The sequence below is a fragment of the Jaculus jaculus genome, chromosome 17 (genome assembly GCF_020740685.1).
Source record: "Jaculus jaculus isolate mJacJac1 chromosome 17, mJacJac1.mat.Y.cur, whole genome shotgun sequence".
Taxonomy (NCBI): domain Eukaryota; kingdom Metazoa; phylum Chordata; class Mammalia; order Rodentia; family Dipodidae; genus Jaculus; species Jaculus jaculus.
The window spans coordinates 6202781-6225153 of record NC_059118.1 but is presented as its reverse complement, the minus strand read 5'-3'; the positions used below and the strand labels follow the sequence as shown (position 1 = coordinate 6225153).

Genomic DNA, 22373 nt, shown 5'->3' with positions numbered 1-22373 from the left:
GTTTTTCAAGGTAGGGTCTCACTCTGGTCCAGGCTGACCTGGAATTAACTCTGTAGTCTCAGGGTGGCCTTGAACTCACGGCTATCCTCCTACCTCTGCCTCCCGAGTGCTGGGATTAAAGGCGTGCGCCACCACGCCCGGCTAACCTTCTCTCCTTCTTGATAAAAGCTGGCACGTGTCCCGTCAGACTGGATCACCCAGTAGGGTCCCCCTCTTGGGAACAGAGATCTGTGGCAGCCTCTCCAGGCTGCACCCACTTGATGGAATAGTTTTTTTTTCTTGTCAGTTTCTCTGGACAACCCCTTGAGTGTGGGAAGGGACATACCCAAGAGGGATTTCTCTGGTTTCCATATTTAAGTGGGGGGGAGATGGAGAGATGGCTTAGCGATTAAGGCACTTGCCTGTGAAGCTTAAGGACCCCGGTTCCTACTTCCCATGACCCACGTAAGCCAGATGCACAAGGTGGCGCATGCATCTGGAGTTCGTTTGCAGTGGCTGGAGACCCTGGCGCATCCATTTTCTCTCTTTCTCTCTTTCTGTCTGCCTCTCTCTATGTCTCTCAAATAATAAATAAGTAAATAAAAATAAAAACAAAAAACAAAAGCTGTGAGGCTTAGTCATATGATTTTTATAAAAACTCTCAGCCTAAAGCTGGCCAGCGGGGCAGGACTGCAGCGTTGTTTCTAACGGAACGGAGGAGGTCCTGGGGCCCCGGAGAGACAGCAGCAAAAGTGGTGTGTGAGACAGCTGAAGGCAGTTCAGGGCCTCTTGGCTCCACACCAGAGATTGGAGCAGCCATACCAGCCCTGTCCTGGGCATAGACACAGGGCCAGACCCACTCAGAGTGGACGTAACTGAATTCTCAGGCTCAGTCCTGGATTGAGATCTTCACAAAGAGGGTGGCTGACGGATGCTGGTCTCCGTTCTTAGACAAGAGGTGGACGTGGCGGTATCCTGGTGGGAAGGACAGTGTCCGTTACTCAGAGAGAATGCCCACAGGCACGCGGCCCCAGCCCAAGAGAAGCCTGGCCCCTTCCACTTGGCCCTGGACCGACACTCACCCTGCTTCAGGCTGCTCCAGGGGATGGTGCTCTGACCAATGAAGTCATTCTTGGAGGACGCATCATAGTCCTCTACCACGAAGCGCACAAGGGCGAGTTCAGGCACAGCCACCTCGAACTCAAACTCTGTGTCCCACCATGGGTTGAAACCTAGGTGGACGTGTATCAGGTCAACAGCCGAGACGCCAGCACCAACAGTTTGGCGCAGGCCCAGGCCCAGCACATACCATTATTCGTGATGACCGCCGTCTGGCGGCTGGCCACATCCCGGCCCACACCGTGGATCTCCACTGTCACCTTGGGGTCCACGATTGAATTCTTATTCTTGTTGACTTTTGGCAGCTGCTGTCCAGAGATAATCTGAGGCGAGGTGGAGGCGGTGAGGGCACAGGAATGGCAGTGAGGGGGAAGGGAACCCCATGGGCACCTATCCCTCCCGAGTCTTGCCATACCCTGACACGGAGCCGCTTCCGAGTCCACCAGGGCCCCTGAGTTAGGGCACGTGAGTTGAAGGTGGTGTTGGGGTCTCTCAAGAAGGCAGGTTTCAGCACATACCCACACGCTCCATTGTCTTGGAAGCGGCCCAGGTACACGTCCATCTCCGGCCCAGGAGTCTGGAAGTTCAGGGCCACTATATGTAAGAGAAGAGTCACAGGCTGTGTGGGCTGGCTGCAGGGTCCAAAAGCCCCGCCTGCTCAAGTATCGGGCCCACTGAGGTCGACAGTAGCCTGGTGAATTCGAAAGCAGGTTCCAGCCAGGCGTGGTGGCGCACACCTTTAAGCACAGCACTCGGGAGGCAGAGGTAGGAGGATAGCCGTGAGTTCAAGGCCACCCTGAGACCACATAGTGAGTTCCAGCCTGGGCTAGAGTGAGACTGTACCTTGAGAAACAGAAAAATGGGGGAGGGGGGAGGAGGACAAAAAGCAGGTTCCAACCCCAATGCTGGCTGCCTTCTTGCTAGCCACCCACCACAGTGACCACACATCCCATTTCTGGTAGCAAAATTGAAAGGGCAGAACTGGAGCGATGGCTCAGTGGTTCCAGGCACTTGCTACAAGCCTGCCAGCCCGCGTTTAACCCTTCAGCACCCACACATAGTCGGATGCAGAGCAGTACACGTGTCTGTGATAGGTGAAGCCTGGAGAATGTGGAAGCTCACAGGCCAGACAGACTGGCCCGCGCGGAGCAAAGTGGCAAAACAAAATAACGAGGGGACAGCCTGGGTCCAGGCAGATGAAGAGGGAAGACAAAAGCCTGAGGCTGTCCTCAGACCTCCACATGTGCACCCTGGCCTGTGTACAACCATGCACACATGCATACATACACACACATCCTATGCATACATACAGGTATGCCCACCCACATATAGCAACAAAAGAAAATGCCGGAGCTGGAGAGATTGCTCAGTTGTTAGATCGCCCAGTGCCCATGAAAAGTCAGATGCACAAAGTGACACATGCATCTGGAATTCCTTGGCGGTGGCTACAGGCCTTGGTGCCCGCCCATTCTACTCTCCCTTCCTCTCTGATTGCAAATAAATAAACATACAAATAAATAACTAAAGCTAAAAGAAAATATCAAAGAGCTGGTGGGTGTCTCACATACCAGCTTGCTGACCCGGGCCTTATTTCCACTGGAGCTCACAGTCTGCACCTGCACCCTGCTCAGGCCCCCAGACCTCTCATCTCCTCGGGGTTCTAGGCCTCCACCTCTCAGGACCAAGGGCTCCTTCCACGCACCCTCCAGCCCCAGCCAGCCCGTACCAATTTGGCAGCCCCCGTTCCACATCTCCACGGGGTTGTAGTTGGAGGAGTCTGTTCTCCACCCAGCCGGGTAGACCCTGCTCAGGTGGCCCACGTTGTGGCGGACAAAGCCATTTCCTAAGGAGAGACGTGGGTGGGTCAGCAGTGGAGGCCTCCCAATAAGCCCAAGAGTCTTAGAGTGTCAGCTCTGGTTCCCAGCAGGGGTCAGAGGACAGCTCGAGACACAGCTCGTTACCCCAGATGGTCAGGTGGCCAGTACCCTGGGCCTGCAGGACAGGGGCTTACCTGACTCTTGGAGCAGCCGAAGGGCACGGTTCTCAGAGAATGAAGCCATCTCATAGAAGGCCTGCCCGGAGGTGCCAGGACTGGAGAAGCCTCCAAAGTGGACACTCTTGCAGTAGATGACCATGTTGGAGAGCTCTGGCACCAGCCTGAGCTTGTCCTCCTGGGGGCCGTGGGGGGGCCCGGGTTAGAGCCAAGAGGATGGGACAAGGTGGGCACTGAGAACCAGAAACCCAGACAACAGAGAGAAAGAGAGAGGTGGGGGAGGGGGAGACAGAGAAAGAGGGCAGAGGGTCTGAATGGCAGCCACAGAGAACTGAGACAAGGCGACTGTCCCCTGAAGGTGAGGTGGGGAGGACCCAGGGCTGCCCCACCACCCTAGAACCTTGGGCTTGTGCTGCACTCGGCTCCGGACAGCCTCGTCCTCCATCTCGGCCGCCTCATCTTCATCGGACACATCGGTGGCCTCGGAGCCACCGTCCCCTCCCACGGGCACCAGACCGCCAAGTTTCTTCCCCTTCAGCAGGATCTTCCCTCTCAGTTGCTAGGCCCAGAGAGGGGCAGCTGCTCAGGACTCACCCGGTCTGCCAGCCAGGCCCCTTCCCTGCCTTCTGGGCACCCCAGGCGCCACCCTGTACCTCAGGGGAGGGCAGGCTTGTGGTGACTCCGTCCAGTGGCTGGTCCAACAGCATGGGCCCCAGGATGGAGCGCAGATGTCTTGCCATCACGCGCTGCTGCTCCAAGTTGCAGTGATTCTCCAGGGACAAGATGACTGGGTAGGGGGATGCCTGGGGGGGGGGTCCCAAGATGCGTGAGGAGGGGATGCCACCCCTGCTGTCTTCTCCTCACCCCCAGGGGCACGCCCACCTTGAAGGCATAGTCCCGGATGGCCCTGAGCACATCGCAGAGGAGGATCTTGGAGGTGAAAGTGTAACCGTGGTAAATAATGGGGTCCTGGTTGGGCCCGTCCCAGCAGTCCAGCTCCAAACAGCGGCAGCCTTTGCACAGGGCTCTGCAGGGAGGGACAGCTAGGCTAGCACCTCCCCAGGTCCCGCTGCTGGGTCCCACCCAGACTCGCCCCCAGTGATGCTTTTCCTGGGCCGCACCGGATATAGGCTTCCGTGCTGCTGGGCCCGGCGAGCTGGTCGTCCAGCAGGTAGGTGTTGTGAGAGGAGGACACCAGGTAGTGGCTGAGCGGCTGGCCCATGTCCTGGTAGACCCGCCGGTGCGCCACACTGAAGGCGCTGCCATCGGCTGACAGAAGGTATATGAGGAAGCCGTCCTTGGTCATCTGCCGCTGTGCCTTGGCTGAGGAGGAAGAAGCCTGCTGTTGCCAGCCAGAGCCGGCTGCCACGCAGCCCCCCAGGCTGCCGCCCGCTGCGGTGGGGCAGGAGCGCTCTTCCCCCGTGCCTGCCCATCGAACCCCGGCCGGCCTGCGGCAGCTCTCGGAGAGAGGTCTGAGTCTCCTGGGAAGACTGTGGTCACAGCACAGGTTGATGCCCCGTCTTCTCCCTCCCTCGTCCTCAAGGGCATCAAAGGCAGGTCACCTGTTCCTGTCGCCAGTAGGAGGCAGCCCTCTCCAGAGCAAGGTTCCATCTTCTCTAATTTATGTATCAAAGCTGGACCTTAGCCAGGCATGGTGGCGCACGCCTTTAATTCAGGCACTCGGGAGGCAGAGGTAGGAGGATTGCTGTGAGTTCGAGGCTGCCCTGAGACTACATGGTCAGCCTGGGCTAGAGCAAGGCCCTACCGTGGCAAGAAAGAAGAAAGAGAAAAGAAAAAAGCTGGAGCCCAGAATGGCCATGCAGAAGAAAGGAGAACTAGCCCTGGCCTTTCCAGCCACATGGAATTTTTTTTTAATTAATTAATTTATTTACAAGCAGAGAAAGACAGAAAGAATGGTTGTGCCAGGACCTCCAGCCTCTGCAAATAAATTCCAGATGCTTGTGCCACTTTGTGCATCTGGCTTTACATGAGTGCTGGGGAATTGAACCTGGGTCCTTAGCCTTGGCAGGCAAGCACTTTAATCTCTGAGCCATCTCTCCAGCCCCTGTGTCTTTTTTTTAATTTTGATTTTTTAATTGCATGTGTGTGTGTGTGCACATGCACACATATGGGTGTGCCAGGATCTCTTGCCACTGCAGGCAAATGCCTGTCTGGCTTCAACACGGATGACTAGGGAACTGAACCGGGACCAGCAAGCTTTGCCAGCAAGTGCCTTTAACTGCCGAGTCATCTCCCCAGACCCTGCCTCAGCCTCCTTACAAGCCACATGCGTGCGGATCTGCCGACATGATGCCAGTCCTTGTCTGTGTCAGACAACTCAGCCTTCCGCCCCACTCTCCAAGTGAGTGCTGAGACTACGGGAGTGACCACAACACCCAGACCCACGAAGGCATTTTTCTGGCATGTGTAGTGTGTATACACGTGTATGCACGTTTGTGTGTACACACGTGCGTGCAGGTGTGGAAGCCAGAGGTCAGTGCTGAGTGTCTTCCTCAACCACTCTCCACCTTATTATTTGAGAGTCTCTCACTGAGCCTGGGGTTCAGTCAGACTAGCCAGTCAGCAAGCCTCAGCGATCCCCCCCCCTCCACCTCCCCAGCATTACAGGCATATGCCACCACATCTTATCTTGGCCATTTCTGTCTCTTCGCTTTATCTCAGCCCAAAGGCCAAGAAGCGATGATCTCTGTTTCTCGATGTGGGGTCCTCAGAGTCCCCTTGAAAGAGGCTCTGAGAGAACTGAGGTCCAGGGAGGAGCTGATGCTGGACCTCTGTCTCCTAAGTACTTTCACAGACATGGCCACACAACTGACCAGCGGTCTCAGGGGTGGCTCTCTCTGACCCTCTTTTCTCTGGCTGCGGTCCCCTGCGAGCCCCCCCCCCCAGGCCGCCCAGACCCTCACCAGTCTCGCTGGGCTCGTAGCGGTCAATGAGGGAGAGGGCCATGGCCGGCCCCGCCTGCTCCTCTCGCTGCTGGTGCTGCAGGAAGGTCACCAGTTTATCCACCGACAGGGTCTCTGAGGACCCCGCAGCCTCGGCAAAGGCGCGGTCGATCTCCTCCCGGTGGGTCAGCATCTTGTAGAAGGCCTCAATCTCCTCATCCTCCAGGGAGTCCGTCTGGGAGTGGTCACATTCCTGTAAAGCCAGCAGAGCCAGCCAGCTTAGAGCAGGCGTGGGGTGCGGGTCAAGAGCTCACGGCCAAGTTCACCCAGAAGGCCAGCTCACCCGGAAGATCTTCCTGGCATAGCCGTCGTCCACCTGGATGTTGAGTTCCTTCAGGAAGTTCTGCAGCTCTTTGAAGCTCATCTTGTTGTCCTTGTTTTTGTCAGCTTTTCGCAAGCAGGAGTGAATCCAGCTAGGCAAGAACTAAGGAAAGAACCCAGCAACCCTGATACCCACCAAGGTCCCGGTCCCGTGAAGCCTCAGCTGGCTGAGGACAAGGATCCCTGCAGGCCCAAGGCCCACCCAGCAGGGGCCAGGCCTGGTGGCCTTGGAAGGGGAACACTGGATCGAATTAGGGATGCTTCTCTTTTCTTTTTCTTGCCTTTTTACGTTTATTGATTTGAGAGAGAGCGGATATAGGTGCGCCAGGTCCTCTTGCTACTACTGTAGAGAGACTCTGGATGCATGCGCCACTTTGTGCATGTGGCTTTACGTGGGTACTGGGGAAGTGAGCTTAGACCAGCAGGCTTTACAAGCAAGTGTTTTTAAAAAAAAATTCTAGCCGGATGTGGTAACGCACGCCTTTATCCCAGCACTCAGGAGGCAGAGGTAGGAGGATCACTATGAGTTCAAGACCACCCTGAGACTACAGAGTTAATTCTAGGTCAGCCTGGACCAGAGTGAGACCTTACCTCAAAAAACCAAAAAAAAAAAAGAGTTACAGGTAGGAGGATCAGGAGTTCAAGACCATCCTCAGCTACATTAGTAGCCTTGGCTTCATAAGATCCTGTCTCAAACAAACAAATTAAACTAAAATAAATAAATGAAAACAAAACAAGTGTTTGGGGATTCAAGGTCCAAGTGGTTCAAAGCCTGCTGGCCCAGGTTCTATTCCCCAGCATCCATGTGAAGCCAAGTATAAACTTGCAGTGTCAAGAGACCCTGGTGTACACACAGACACAGACACACACACACAAATAATTTTTTTTAAGGATATAAACTGAAGTTCAAGGCCAGCTTGAAACCAGCCTGGGCTTCATGAGATGAGGTCTCAAAAAATAAAACAGCTGGGCATAGTGGAGCATGCCTGTAGTCTCAGCACTCAGAAGGCTGAGGTAGGAGGATCACTGTGAGTTCGAGGCCAGCCTGGGACTACAGAGTGAGTTCCAGATCAGCCTGGGCTACAATGAAACCCTGCCTTAAGGAAGAGGAGGAGGAGGGAAAGGAAGAGAAGAGATATAGCATCAAAATAAATAAAAAGTCACTTAGAATATAAAAATGTTAGGGCTCAAGAGATGGTGTTATCTCAATGGTTAGAGGCACTTGCTTACAAACTCTGCCAATCTAGGTTCAATTCCCCAGGACCCGTGTAAAGCCAGACAACGTAAAGCACGCATCCAGAGTTCATTTGTGGTAACAAGCGGTCCCGGGGCGCCCATACTTACTCTGTCTTCTGTAATAAATAAACTTGGCGCGGCGGCGCACGCCTTTAATCCCAGCACTCGGGAGGCAGAGGTAGGAGGATCTCTGTGAGTTCAAGGCCACCCTGAGACTCCATAGTGAATTCCAGGTCCGCCTGGGCTAAAGTGAGACCCTATCTCAAGAAACCAAAAAAAACTTCTTTTTTTGGCAAGGTAGGGTTTCATTCTAGTACCAGCTAAAAATTATTTATTTATTATTACTTATTTATTTTTTATTATTTTTATTTTTATTTTGGTTTTTCGAGATAGGGTCTCACTCTAGCTCAGGCTGACCTGGAATTCACTATGGAGTCTCAGGGTGCCTTGAACTAACTCATGGTGATCCTCCTACCTCTGCCTCCCGAGTGCTGGAATTAAAGGTCTGCGCCACCATGTCTGGTTTAATTTTTTTTTTACATGGTAAAACAAGCTCTGAAAGACATTAAACACTGTTGAAAGAGGTGGAAAAGGGTGCTGGGTGTGGTGGTTCATGCCTTTAATCCCAACACTTTAATCCCAACTGAGGTGGAGTGCAAACACCTATAGCCTCTTTGGAAAACATTTTGGCAGTTCCTCAAAGGGTTAAGTAAAAAGTTACCCTATGACTCAGCAATCCTGCTTCTAGGACATACTCCAGAGAAAAGAAACATACACCCCCACAAAAACTGATGTTTCAGTTTTCAGATATTAAATAAAAGCCCCAACATGGAAATGACTCTCAGATCTCTTATTTGATAAATGAATAATTATAAAAGAGCAGGGGCAGGCTACAGGGAGAGACCCCAGTTCAAAACAAAAACACCAGCACTCTGGAGGCAGAGGTAAGAGGATCGCCATGAGACCGAGGTCACCCTGAGACTACAGAGTGAATTCCAGGTCAGTCTGGGCTACCGTAAAACTCTACCTCAGAAAAAAAAAAAAAAAAAAAAGAGAGAGAGAAAGAACCAGATTGTTATCCATATAAAGAGCTGTTATGAAGCAGGTGGAATGACTGAAGTGTATACACATCCATTCTACAAAGTAGATGAAAGATGAAACACGATGCTAGATGAAAGAAGCCAGACATAAGCATCTATCTCATCGACCCTCCAAGGCTCAGGGCTCCTTGTGGAAGAGGTGGCCAAAGGGATTGAAGAGCCACAGAAGGGGAGAAGTGGTTTGCAATGCTGTCTTCCAGACACAAAGTGGCCACAGTATTCCTGAGCTCACAGTGGCCCATGCTACCTACACAAGCCCTGCAAAACGGGAAGGGAAAATAGAAGCAGGACTCATTGGAAAGAAGAAGGAGTCCCATGAAAGCAGTATCTAGGAGGGGGAAAGGGAAGGTGGTGGGAGGGGATGATCGTATTATATTGTCTATATCTAAGGGAGTTGTCAGTAAAATATTAAACAAGCCGAGCATGGTGGTGCACGCCTTTAATCCCAGCACTCGGTGGGGGGGGGGGGGTAGAGGTAGGAGGATTGCTGTGAGTTTGAGGCCACCCTGAGACTACATAGTAAGTTCCAGGTCAGCCTGAGCTCTGAAACAGATTGTGGGGATGCCTTACAACTCTGAATACTAAAAAGCACTAAATCGGGCTCAACCCTTTAACTAGGTTACTTTATGACACGTGAATTATATCCTCCATAACACTGTCATAAAAAGGGAACAGCAGGGCGAGGTGGCATCCACCCGGGGTCCTGGCACGGGAGAGGCAGCAGCGGGAGGATCACCAGTTCCAGCCCAGCGTGGGCGATAAGGCAAAACCCTGTCCCAAACAAACAAAATGCAACTGGTTCCACTCTAATCCCACAAACACCCAAAGCCTGGCCACTGAATCATACACACACCCACGTGGGATGAACTCTGCAACTGCGTTTCAGACGTTGCTTTGTTTTAAGCCCTCAGGCTGGCCTGACTCAGAGAAATACCACCACTCCCCAAAGAATGGTTCCAGAGCATATGCATGGCCTTCCAATTCCCAGAAGGAAAAGTTCAGGAATCTCAAACTGTGACTACAACGCCCCACACCCTGTCTCTCACTGACGCTGCCTCCTAGACTCCACACTGGTTTTAGAGGGAGCCACGGGGGGTGGGGGATGAGAGTATTAGAGAGTTGCCTGGTCTTAGGTCACAACAAAACAAAGAGAGAATCTTCTCCACTTCTCTTCTACTAGGGATAGGATGGTATTCCTCTACAATTCATCTTGTGGGGCTGGAGAGATTGCTCAGCAGTTAAGGTGCTTGCCTGCAAAGCCTAAGCACCCAAGTTTGATTCCCCAGGCAGATGCACAAAGTGGTGCACGTGTCTGGAGTTTGTTTGCAATGGCTGGAAGCCCTGGCACACTCACTCTCTCTCTCCCTCTTTCTTCTCTCTCAAATATATATTTTTTAAAAAAACTTCATTAAAATTCCTATTTTGAAGCCAGGCACGCCTTTAATCTCAGCACTTGGGAGGCAGAGGTAGGAGGATCACTGTAAATTCAAGACCACCCTGAGCTAGTGAGACGTTACCTTGTAAAACAAACAAACAGAAGTCCTATTTTGAAGTCCTACCTCCAATACAAAGGTTTGAAGGCAGAGCCTAATTTAGTAGGTTATTTAGTTTAGGAGAGATAAGGAGGGTGGGGCCTGCACGAGGAAGTTAGCCCCTAAGAAGCAGAGAGATCCCTCTGCTCCATGTGAGGACCCAGAGAAACTGGAGGTGGAGTCACCTAGGAGACACACCCCTGGGTGTGTCTTTGAGGACATCTCCAGAGCGATTCAACCAAGGCGGGAAGGCCCACTCTGAATGTGGGCACCATCCCTACGGGCTGGCGTCACAGGCTGAATAAATAGGGGGAAGGAGGAAGCACGCAGAACACCAGCATTCGTGTCCTCTGCCTCGTGACTGCGGATGTGATGTGACAGGCTGCCTCCTGCCCCCACGACCGGATATCCGCCTTCCGCACCACAATGGACTGCACTCTCTCAAACCATGAGCCAGGGGGCTGGACGGATGGCTCCGTAGGCAAAGTGCTTGCCACACAAGAACCCCAGTGCCAGGGGACCTGAGTTTGAATCTCAGCACTTACGTGAAAGCTGGGTGCCAGGACTGGGGGAGTGGAGACAGAAAGATCCTGGGGCTTCCACGGTAACTAATCTCACCAAATTAGTGAGCTCTAGGTTCAGTAAGAGAGCCTGTCTCAAAAAATAAGGTGGGGAAAGGACGGTACCAACATGTGTTGTTTACATACTAAATACGTCCATATCTAAGAAAAATAAATAAATAAAAATAAAGTGGGGACTGGAGAAATGGCTCAGTGGGTAAGGCACTTGCCTGCAAAGCCTAAGGATCCAGGTTCGACTCCCCAGTACCCACATAAGCACAAGGTGGTGCCTGCATCTGGAGTTTGTTTGCAGTGGCTAGAGGCCCTGGTATACCCATTCTCTCCCTCCCTCCCTCTCTCTCTCTCTCTCTCTCTCTCTCTCTCCCTCTCTTGCTTTATCTGCTTCTCTCTCTCTCTGTCTCAAATAAATAAAATTAAATTAAAAAACAAGGTGGAAGCTGGACGTGGTGGCACATACCTTTAATCCCAGCACTTGGGTGGCAAAGGTAGGAGGATCTCTGTGAGTTCAAAGCCAGTCCGGGACTACAGAGTAAATTCCAGGTCAACCTGGGCTACAATGAGGCCCTATCTCAGGAAAATAAAAATAAGGTGGAGAGCAACTTAAGATGTTCACCTCTGGCCAGATGTTTGTGTGCATACCCACATACAAAAACACATGCTTACTGCACTCACATACATATGCAAACAAAACAAAAACCCTGCGAGCCAAAATAAACCCTCCCTGCCTTCCTAAAATTGCTTTTATCAGGTACTTTGTCACGGCAACAAGAAAGTAACTTCCATACTCTGAGATTTTGTAATGGCAGCCCAAACTGACCAAAACACCTTCCACCCTGGGGCTGCTGCCCCTGGAAAATGACAGTCAGTCCATAGGTAGAGCCTGAGCCCACTGCTACCAAGAGGATACTGCTGCAGTTTCTGCCGCTGGTCCATAGCGCCCGAGTGGTGGATAATCTTGCGCAGACCCTGCACCCAGTGCTGGGCATCTGCTGATGACGGGGCAATGAGGTCCAGTGTGTTTCGCTGGTCCTTGAAGACGATGGAGAAGCAGCGGTCCTCCGGTACATCTCGGGCAAACTTCTCCAGGCCCTCTGTGCGATGTCCCATGCGTACCTCCTGAATGTCCTCGATGGAGACTGCAAGAGGGGGTCGTGGGGGAGCAGAGCACGCTATGAGACTCGTCTCTGTCCCTGACATGGCCAAAGCTAGAGAGGAGCCCCTCAGAAGAGGGGTGCAGGAAGGCTTTGCCCTACAGGCTCCCAAGGGACAGAGTGGGGGGTGCACCCTCAGAGGTATGTGGGGTTACATTACTCTGTCCTTAGGAGCCCAGGATGGGTCTTCCTGTCACAGCCCAGCCCTCCAAGCTTCAGGAAGAAGAAGCAAGACCCTGTATGCTACCATCCCAACGTTCCATCCAGAGCCTGGCAGAGAGCTAACTCCCCCCCCCGCCCCCGCCCAGGCTCCTGCTGAGCCTTCTGGTAGAACCCAGGCTTTCCCTGCCCCACTCCACCCAGTCAGCCTTATCCATCTGTCCGGGACCCTAGTCCACCCGCCCCCTTTCTGACGAGCCACCTGCGGCCCCACGTGTGTGACATGTGACCAGGCTGGCCCACAGGCTCTGAAAGGTGGGACGCGGGAGCTCTGGGCCATCTGGATGCCAAGCGAGCTCATCCCTGCTAATCCCCAGGTACCCCACTAGGCAGCGGGAGCCACCCAGGGTCAGGAAGGAAAACAGGAAGCCTGGGCCATGGAGCCCCCCGGCCCACAGCCCCATGGCTCTGGAGAGACAGGCCAGCTGTTATCCCCACTGATAACATCCTGCTGGCTTGGGAACCAACTGGTCATGGGGTGGACAGTGGGGACATGTGGAGAGCAGGAAGCAGGGCCAAAGAGAAATGGGGTGAGTGCACCAGTCCTCCCTCACGTGGCCTCCGTTTCCCCAGGGGTAAGGTACAGCCGAGGGTAACAGTGTCAGCACTTGACACAGAAGAGAAGTGCCAACAAAGTCCTCTCTCTGGTGGCCCTCCTCCCGGCCTTCCTTCCTCCATCTGCTCACACGGGTTCTCCTGCCTGACCGGCTATTCCTGCGCGCACAGCTCTCCCATCTCTGCAGCCCCGGCCAGGGTTGCTGCTGGAAACACAAGTGGGTGGGGGGCGGGGGAGGAGGTCTTCCGCTTCCCGCTTCCTTTCCTATCCCCACGGAACAGTAGGTGCACGCAGCACAGCATGCACCCTCCCAGGAATCCGCAGGGCTCCAAAGCAAGACCTCAGTTCCCACTGTGGCCCTATCCACTGGCAGCTAACAGGAAACCCCGTATCAGGGCAGGAGCCCAGCAGAAGAGCCTGTGCGGCGCCACGTACAATGGCAAAGTCAGGAGTCACTCCTGGGCTGTGAAGTGTCTGCCGGGCCAGGGACAGAGGAGGGCTCCGGGTCTTTTCTTTCTTTTTTTCATTTTCATTTTTATTTTTTTAAAGATTTTTATTTATTTATTTGAGAATGACAGAGAGAGAGGTAGAGAGAGAGAGAGAATGGGCGCGCCAGGGCTTCCAGCCACTGCAAATGAACTCCAGACGCGTGCACCCCCTTGTGCATCTGGCTAACGTGGGTCCTGGGGAATCGAGCCTCGAACCGGGGTCCTTAGGCTTCACAGGCAAGCGCTTAACCACTAAGCCATCTCTCCAGCCCTATTTTTTTAAAAAAACCTTTATAATTTTGTGAAGTTTTAAATTATTTATTTATTTATTTATTTGAGAGCAACAGACACAGAGAGAAAGACAGATAGAGGGAGAGAGAGGGAATGGGCGCGCCAGGGCTTCCAGCCTCTGCAAACGAACTCCAGATGCGTGCGCCCCCTTGTGCATCTGGCTAACGTGGGACCTGGGGAACCGAGCCTCGAACCGGGGTCCTTAGGCTTCACAGGCAAGCGCTTAACCACTAAGCCATCTCTCCAGCCCCCATTTTTTTTTTAAACAGTCTTATGTATTCCAAGAAGGCCTTGAACTCTCTATGTAGCTGAGGATAACCTTGAACTTCTGATCCTCCTGCCTGCGCCTTGTCAGAGCTGACCTTACAGCTGTGGGCCACCGCACCTGGTTCTCTATAGTGCTGGGGATGGAACCCAGGGCTCTGTGCATGCCAGGCAAGCTCTCTACCCACTGAGCCCACCCCCTGCCCTCAGGGTGCTTTGCTGAGTACACCTCAGAGCCTCCCCTCCCCCAAGCCCAAAGTGAGCAAGCATACCTTTAACCCACCACTCAAGAGGTTGAGGCGGAAGGAGCCCAAGTCCAAGGCTAGCCTGGGCTACGCAGTGCAACCCTGTCTCAAAACTAAAAGGAGAGCTGGGCATGGTGGGGCACACCTTTAATCCCAGCACTCGAGAGGCAGAGGTAAGAGGATTGCTATGAGTTTAAGGCCACCCTGAGACTCCATAGTGAATTCCAGGTCAGCCTGGGCTAGAGTGAAACCCTACCTCAAAAAACCAAAAATAAATAAGTAAATAAATGAAAAACAAGAGAAGGGCTGGAGAGATGGCTTATCAGTTAAGGCGCTTGCCTGCAAAGCCTAAGGACCCAGGTTTGATTCCCCAGTATCCACGTAAGCCAGATGTACAAGGTGGTACATACTTCTGGAGTTTGTCTGCAGTGGCTGCGCCCATTTCCTCCCTGCTCTCTATCTGCCTCTTTCTCTCTCTGTCTCTCACTCAAATTAATTAAAATAAATACATAAAAGAAAAGAAGGCAGCGTCCCATCCCCTCAGTCCCCGTCCTGTCCTGCCCAGTTCAGAAACCTTCATAGCCCAAGGACCCAGTCAAGCCTTTCCCACCTGACACTGCTTCTGCCCTGCCTTACCTCGGGGTCTCTCACAGACCACCAGCAGGCAGGCCATATCTCAAACCTCTGTGTCCTGAGGCCTGGCCAACCTCAAGCCTCCCTCTGTGTCCTGGCTTGCTTCATGCTAATCTTCTATGGCTCCTGTCCCAAGATCTGCTTCCTGGGTTAATCGCACTCTACTGACATCCCTTCCAGCGTCTTTTTATCAACCTGAGCTGATACGAGGTTTGGCTTCCCTCCCGCACACATGCTGGCTGGCTGGCCCTGGGTCTCCAGGGAGGGCGGGGAATGGCACAGCTGCAGAAAGATGAATCAAGGAAGGCTTTCCAGAGATCAGAAAACCCAACAGCAATGATCTCTCTGTATCTGCACTGTCCAATCACCTCTGGCTAGTTCAATAAATATTGAATTAAATTAAAGACCTACTTCCTCAGTTAACCACTGGCCACAATGTCAAGGGCTCACTAGCCTCCTGCTGCGGCTGGTGGCTCCCTTACTGGGCAGTGCAGGCAAGAGACAGTTCCACCATTGCACAGGACTTAAAACTTTCCTGTCAGTAAAAAAAAAAAAAAAAAAAAAAAAAAAAAGAACAGCAGGACCTTTAGGGAATTCCTGCATTGAAGGGCACAGTCTGCAGAACTCCTCCCAGATCTTGTAGGAAACAGCGTTTTCTGTTTGCACCATCACCCTCAGTCTTGTTTTTTTTTTTTTTAAGAAACTTATTTATTTATTTATTTGGAAGAGAGAAAAGAAGAGGCAAAGAGAGGGAGAGAGAGGATGGGTGCGCCAGGGCCTCCAGCCACTGTAAATGAACTCCAGATGCATGTGCCCCCTTGTGCATCTGGTTTACGTGGCTCCTAGGGAATTGAATCAGGCTCCTTTGGCTTTGTAGGAAAATGCCTTAACCGCTAAGCCATCTCTCCAGCCCTAGTCTTGGGTTCTTGAGATTTTTCACATAAGCTTCCAGAAAGCCTTCCGTGCCACATCCTTGAGGGAGTGTCCCAGCTATGGGCTCTCCTGCTGTCTCAGCCCGCTCCACCCCAATCTTCCTGGGCCGGGGAGAAAGTCCTTCCTCCTGCACGCCACCTCACGTCCAGCCCACTCACACCGGGAAGTATCTTATCTGTCTCTGGACTTTGGGTCTAGCTTTTGGCCTACCACACCTGGAGCACTGACCCGCCCATCTTCCCTCCTTTCTACAAATCCTGGGCAGTTCTTGTGAGCTCAGGCAACCCTGTCCAGCTCCCTCCTTGCCTCTGAGCTGTGGTCATGGTAAGAGGCCCCCATCCCCAGAGAGCTTCCGCACCTGTGGTCTTCATCCCATGGTTGTCCTCTTTGACCCAGACTAGGCCTCCGCTTCCCTACAGGTCATTCAACTGGAAGCTCTCCCTGACCCCAGCCAGCCTAGTTTGCATCATCTCAGGCCCTGCTGCCTGAATGACCAATGCCAAGGTAATAGAGATTGGTTAAGGCTCCAGGCCCCAAAGAGCACAGACATCAGCCTACCCTGGTGAGAACGCCAATGAAGTCCAATCTGAACTTAAACTCGATTCCTCAAGAGGGTGAACAGTGGCAGCCCTATGATTTACTTCCTAGTTCTTCCTCTTTCTAAGAAGTTCTCTCTATATATGTATAATTTTTTTGGTGTGGGGGGGTCAAGGTAGGGTCTCACAGTAGCTGACTCACCTGGAATTCACTCTGTAGTTCCAGGCTGGTATTTAGTTAGTTGAGAGAAAGAGAGAGGCAGATGGAGACAGAATGGGTGCAACAGGGCCTCCAGCCACTGCAAATGAACTCTAGATGCATGTGCCACCTGGTGCATCTAGCTTACATTTGTGCTGGGGATTCAAACCTGGGTCCTTAAGCTTCATAGGCAAACGCCTTAATTGCTCAGCCATCTCTCCAGCCCAAACGAATCTCTCTCAACTCGCCCTTCTGCTGAGTCTGCACCTGCCAATTCCTTGCAAGCCCCAAGACATGAGCGGAGTGCGTAGCCTGAGGCGCTGCAGCGCTCGCAAAACCAGTAATAGAACGGGGTGCTTGTGCTCCGTGACTGGCTTCCAGCTTTCTTGGCCTAACCCTTACCCTGCCTCCTCCCCCGGGGCCCCGGGCACTCACACAGCTGGGACTCCGGGGACCTCATGACCTTGCGAGACTCCTGCCAGATGGTCTTGCAGTCCTCCTGCAGCTTGTAGAAGCGTTCTCGCCGCCATGAGCTGGACTTCACCTTCAGGAGCTGGCTGCCTTTCAACAGGGCCTGGAGGTCCTTGTCGCCCTGAAGGCCTGCGAGAGGGAGGGCCAAGGCTGGTGAGATGCCACCTCCTCCTCCAGGGTCCAGGCTGATGTAGCCCCACACTGGCCGTGTTACGCTCTTAGTCCTAAAACCGTGCTTAGGCACCATGACCTGTCCCCAAGAGCTGAACAGGGATGTAGAGGCACACACCTTTAATCCCAGCAGCACTCGGGAGGCAGAGGTAGGAGGATCACCGAGTTGGAGGCCACCCTGACACTACAGAGTGAATTCCTGGTCAGCCTGGGCTAGAGCAAGACCCTACCTCAAAAGACCAAAAAAAAAAAAAAGGGCTTGGTTTCTGGAAGACCAGAGCCCTAGGAAATGACCTGGCTCAACAAGAGGGAGATGGGCCCCTGCTGCTCACGTAAGAGGCTAGGACTAAAAGACAAAGCAAAGGAGGGAATAAAAGGGTCAGACACAGCCACAAGTGGACCCCCAGGACATCATGGAGCCAAATTTGTCCCACCACCAATGGCCCAATACCATTTGTGATGGGGTTTAGACATTCTTCTTGGCCAGCTGTGTGACCTGGGCCTCTGCTTGACTATCTATCAAATGGGATGATAATGACACCCCATTCGCCTCAGAGAGGGGCTCCACTGAGGTGATGCAAGAATCTGTGGAAGCTTGTGGAAACAGCAGCTGCAGTTCTTGGGGGTGGTCAGCCCCATGTTGCTGTGGGAACCTCCCAGGCACCCTCTCCCCTGTCTCCCTCACCCCAAGTGTGCCTGAGTGAGTCTCTGACGTTTGCCCCCAGGAGTGGACGACGAGCCCACTGCGGGTGTGACTGCCCTGCTGGGAGCGCTGTGCTCCTTTCTGCTCCCCCCTCCTCTGAGGCTGTGGGTTCGAGACCCCTGAGAGAGTACAGGAGTAGCCCTGAAGTCAAGGAAGGCCATGAGGAGGACAGAACCCTGCCTGCTTGTCCTCTCTGGCCCTGATGTCAACTGCTGGCTTGAGGCATGGGCTCCTCTCTCCCGACAGGCCAAGGTGGGAAGCACCCTGGAGGTTCCAAGCCTACCTCCTCAGGAGTCCTCGGCTCTAAACAGACCCTGGACCAACGGGATAAAGGCAAGTTCTACACCACCTTTAACGACTCCATCAAGGTGATATAGGAGTAGGCACACTTGGAAGGTGACATGCGCACGTGCATGCCCAAGTTGATGCCACCCTTGCCACTTGCAGTCCAGCAGCCAGCCCTATTCGCAGCCAGTGGGCCACCTCAGTTCTGTCACCAAGACGCTGTGGCCCAGCAATCGCTGTCTTGCTGCTCCGGGAGACAGGTTGTATCAAGAATCACCCCCCAACTGTCCCATCTGAGGGGTCTCTGTTGGAGAGCCCTCAAAGCCATTGGCTTTTTTCTTTTCTTTCTTTTATTAAGTTATTTATTATTATTTTGATGTTTCAAGGTAGGGTCTCACTCTAGCCCAGGCTAACCTGGAATTCACTCCTTAGTGTTAGGGTGGCCTCGAACTCACGGCAATCCTCCTACCTCTGCCTCCCGAGCACTGGGATTAAAGGCGTGTGCCACCGCGCCCGGCGGCGTTTTTCTTTTCTGAGCCCAGATACCCAACCCCTGCTATCCTCTCCCAGTTTAACCACGTTCTCTGGCTCCAGTCTATTTGCCCCACGTTTTCTTTTATTTTGCACGTGTTTGAGCACGTGTGAGCATATGTGTGTGGGCACATGCATGTGAAGGTATGTGTGCTCATGTGCAGACAGGGACGTGTGCGGAGGTCCACATCCAATGTCTTCCTCAATGGCACTCCACCTTTTCATATTTTATTTATTTATTTGGGAAAGAGATGAAGACAGAGAAAGACATAGACACTGAGAGGTGAATATGTGTGTGCCAGGGCCTCCTGTCACTGCAAACGAACTCCAGATGCATGGGCCACTTTGTGCATCTGGCTTTACATGGGTACTAGGGAATTGAACCCGTACTGTTAAGCTTTGCAGGCAAGCACTTTTAACTGCTGAGCCATCTCTCCAGTCTCCCCACCTTACACTTATTTATTTCTGAAGAGAAAGAGAGTTAGAAAGGGAGAATAGGCACACCAGGACTTCTAGCTGCTGCAAACAAACGCCAGATGCATGCATCACTTTGTTTATCTGGCTTTACATGGGTTCTGGGGAATCAAACCCAAGTCGTTAGGCTTTGCAGGCAAGGACCTTAACTGCTGAACCATCTCTTCAGCCTTTCCATCTTATTTTTTAAAATATTTTTTATTGACAACTTCCATGATTATAAACAATATCCCATGGTAATTCCCTCCCTCCTCCCTCCCCCTTTGAAACTCCACTCTCCATCATATCCCCTCACCCTCTCAATCGGTCTCTCTTTTATTTTGTCCATCTTTCTTTTTTTTCACCCAAAGTAGGGTCTCACTCTAGCCCAGGCTGACTTGGAATTTTCTATATAATCTCAGGGTGGCCTTGAACTCACAGGGATCCTCCTACCTCTGCTTCCCAAGTGCTGGGATTAAAGGTGTGAGCCACCATGCCCAGTTCAATCACTGATAATCTTTATCCCTCTCAAGGTTCCCACTTCCTGTGGGAAGAGAGCCCTGAGCTAACACCCACCCCATATGGCTTCAGGCAACTATCTTCTCTATTGTTCCAGCCAGGCATGGGAAAAAGCATCCTGCACTTCCTCAGATGACAGTCTGATGTCACTTTGCCCCACCTTTGGCCCAGGTGTCTTTCACCCACTTCCAAAGACACTGTGCCTCAGCATGGGCAGTCAGTTTCCTTCAGCACCAGGGAGACCTAGTGGAGGAAAAGGAGGCTCCTATGTCTGGAATGGCTGGTTGGGCCTAAGGGCCCCAGGGGAGGGAAGGCAAGGGAATTCCCAGGTTACGAGAATAGAGAGCCACCTCTGGCCTCTGCTGGGAGATTCTGCTGTCTTTCCCGAGGCACAGGTACAATTGAAAGGGCCCTCTCTCTGCCATCTGCCAGCTCCCACCCCTCCCGCCCCAAGCTGGGCATAAACAGGACAGGCAACTGTTAACAGTTTGGATGGGAATGGGGGGACTGTCAGGAAGCAGAAGGTGAACCCCACCCTCTTGTCCATAAAGAGATGACAAGCTTATCCTGTCCTGGAACCGGGTGGTGGCTCTGTCTGCCTACAGGGTTTGGAAGAGATAAGACCCCCATTGCTGACCCGGTTACCAGGAGGTGGGCTTCAGTCCCAAGCGGGCCTAGATAATTCCAGAAAGATGACAGCCACGACCCACTGGGAAACTGGGTAGGCAGGAACCTCTATCGTTAAACTCCTGATTCTGAGGCCTCCAGTGGCACACCCCCGTACCCTTACTCCTTTATCATGTGAAAAGACAGTGAGAACCCCTCGCTCAGTCCCACTCACTCAGCCTTGGGAGGACTGGAAGGGGGTCTCTGAGCCCAGTGGCCTCCCCAACCTGCCCAGGATAGCTGCACACAGGTACGTGACCACATGGAAGGCATGGAACGTACTGCAGGTGCCAACAGGAGGTCAGGAGTGCCAAGGATCTTGCCCATATAACGACGAGACTCTGGTTTGGGCCCATAGGGACACACAGCCACACTGAGAAACAGCCACATGAACATACTGTCACATACCACATCACCACATACAGCCACACGCTCCCAGGCACAACCCCCAAGAGACAGTGAGCCACTCACAGTGACACAGTGTTCCCCAAACTACCCGTTGTCACAAGGAGTCGCACAAGCGTACCCCTTCTCCACACACAGGCACACCACATATAGTGCAGGAATGTTATTATGATAATAACAGCAGCTTCCATAATCACAGTTAATATTTGAATAGATACCGCTCACACACCTGTATTTTAGCCCTCCACCAGCCCTGAGGAAGGCAGTGTTATTATCCCACATTACAAGTGAGGAACCTGAGGTTGCAGGAAGTTGCATGGACGGGTCAGGACTCAGAAGTAAGCCGCCTTCTCCCGGGATCAAAACTATGAAGCAAGCAGCCACCATTCAGGGACGCACTGTCACAAAGCCATGTCGTCAGAAAAGCCACACCGTAACACAGAATGGGAGAACCACTCAGTCACCGTGGGTCACACTCTGTCACATCTGGCCTAAAGAGCCGCACTTCATGAAACAGTATCACACTGGGTCACACACGTGAGTTTCCAGCAGACACTCACCTTCAGTGCCAGTGGCCGCACAGTGCCACGCGTGTGGTAGAGTCACGCAGTCACACCTGGGTCGCCCCTTGTCACACACCGCACAGTTGCCTGGTACCTCGCTGGACCTCACTGGATTTCACAGTCACCCCGGCTCCACGTGAAGCCGCTTACTCTGAGCTTTTAAGTCAGTGAGGGGGAGACACGAGCCGAGGTCCACACAGGGACAGGGTGGGTATCTAATCCCCCCAGTAGTCACCTCCATTCCATGTGCACACACAACCGCCCCCCCTCAGAAGCACCAAGCACGTCCACTCTAATGCTCGGAGGGAATAAGTAGCCGATGCCCCGTTCCAGCTGCCTTCCCATTCCAGACAGCTGGCTGTCCAGTGTCCCCTGTGCCCCTTACCCAGCCTCTGCCCATTGAGCGCTGCCACCTTGAGGCTCTGCTCCTGCAGGTAGAGCTCCCTGGAGCGGCTCCGCCTCCGGCTTGGGATCCCCAGACACTGCATGGCTGTCTAAGGTGGCCCCTGCCTCGGCCAAGCGTCCTGGGGACCCAGCGGGCTCCAGAAGCCAGCCCGAGTCCGGCCTCGAGAGGGCGGAGCTGGGCATCCCAGAGGAGGGGCGGGGCGCTAGAGAAATCCGGGTCAGGGAGGCGGGGCCAGCTCTGGGGGGCGTGGCCAGCATCCGAAATCAGGCGGAGGGCGGAGGGCGGGGGGAGGGCATGCTGCAAATAGAACTCAGGAGGCGGGGAAGCAGTCATCCCGAGAGCTGCTCGGGGGCAGAGCCGAGAGGCCAGGGCGCGGGCTGGGGCGGGGAGGCCAGGCTGGGAGCCACTGCCCGGGAGGCGACGTGGAGAGCCGGCCACACCTCGGAAGGACGCGGGACGGCGCCGGCCCGGAGGGCGGAATCTCGGCCTGGCCGGGCGCGCGAGCCGAGAGGCGCTAGGGGTGGAGCCTGGGCCGGGAAGTCCTAGGATGGCTCCAACTGCCCAGCCTGGCCCGGGACACCAGGGCTGTCTGTCTTTGGTGGGCAGCGAGCATTTGGCAGGGACTCGAATGGAGTGAGCCGTGGGGGATGGAAGCTGGGCTGGGTGGCAGAAAGAGCCTGCTCACGTACCTAACCTCCATCACTCATCTGATTCGCCGTGATTTAGCTTTGCTTTCCATCTCTCGGTTTCCCCATCCTGAGCTGGGGCATCCCCAAGTTGCCAGATGCAAATACAATTCTTGAAACAGTTTTTGGTTTTTTTTCCTTTAAATGCTGACCGCAGAAAGCCCCCAGTGTCAAT

General features: G+C 53.4%; 1 protein-coding gene across 1 annotated transcript; it reads right to left on the bottom strand.

Annotated features, from left to right (window-relative positions):
* Positions 1–607: 607 nt before the first annotated feature.
* On the bottom strand, positions 608–21624 carry Plcd1 (phospholipase C delta 1). The gene is made up of 15 exons (XM_004662095.2): positions 21492–21624; positions 16775–16939; positions 11732–11960; positions 6338–6467; positions 6016–6247; positions 4213–4414; positions 3974–4118; positions 3745–3894; positions 3492–3650; positions 3110–3269; positions 2825–2941; positions 1514–1692; positions 1289–1421; positions 1062–1211; positions 608–954 (listed from the first exon to the last, which is right to left on the bottom strand). Exons 1-15 carry the CDS (start codon positions 21592–21594, stop codon positions 869–871), a joined length of 2340 nt encoding a protein of 779 aa, XP_004662152.2. The 5' UTR covers positions 21595–21624; the 3' UTR covers positions 608–868.
* Positions 21625–22373: the final 749 nt, after the last annotated feature.

Excerpts from the sequence above, each read along its gene's own strand:
- Plcd1 (XM_004662095.2), bottom strand. The coding sequence starts at position 21,594 with ATGCAGTGTCTGGGGATCCCAAGCCGGAGGCGGAGCCGCTCCAGGGAG. Across the intron at positions 1,422-1,513 it reads GGAAGCGGCTCCGTGTCAGG|ATTATCTCTGGACAGCAGCT; the intron begins GTATGGCAAGAC and ends ACCTCGCCTCAG. Across the intron at positions 1,212-1,288 it reads GGCGGTCATCACGAATAATG|GTTTCAACCCATGGTGGGAC; the intron begins GTATGTGCTGGG and ends ACGTCCACCTAG.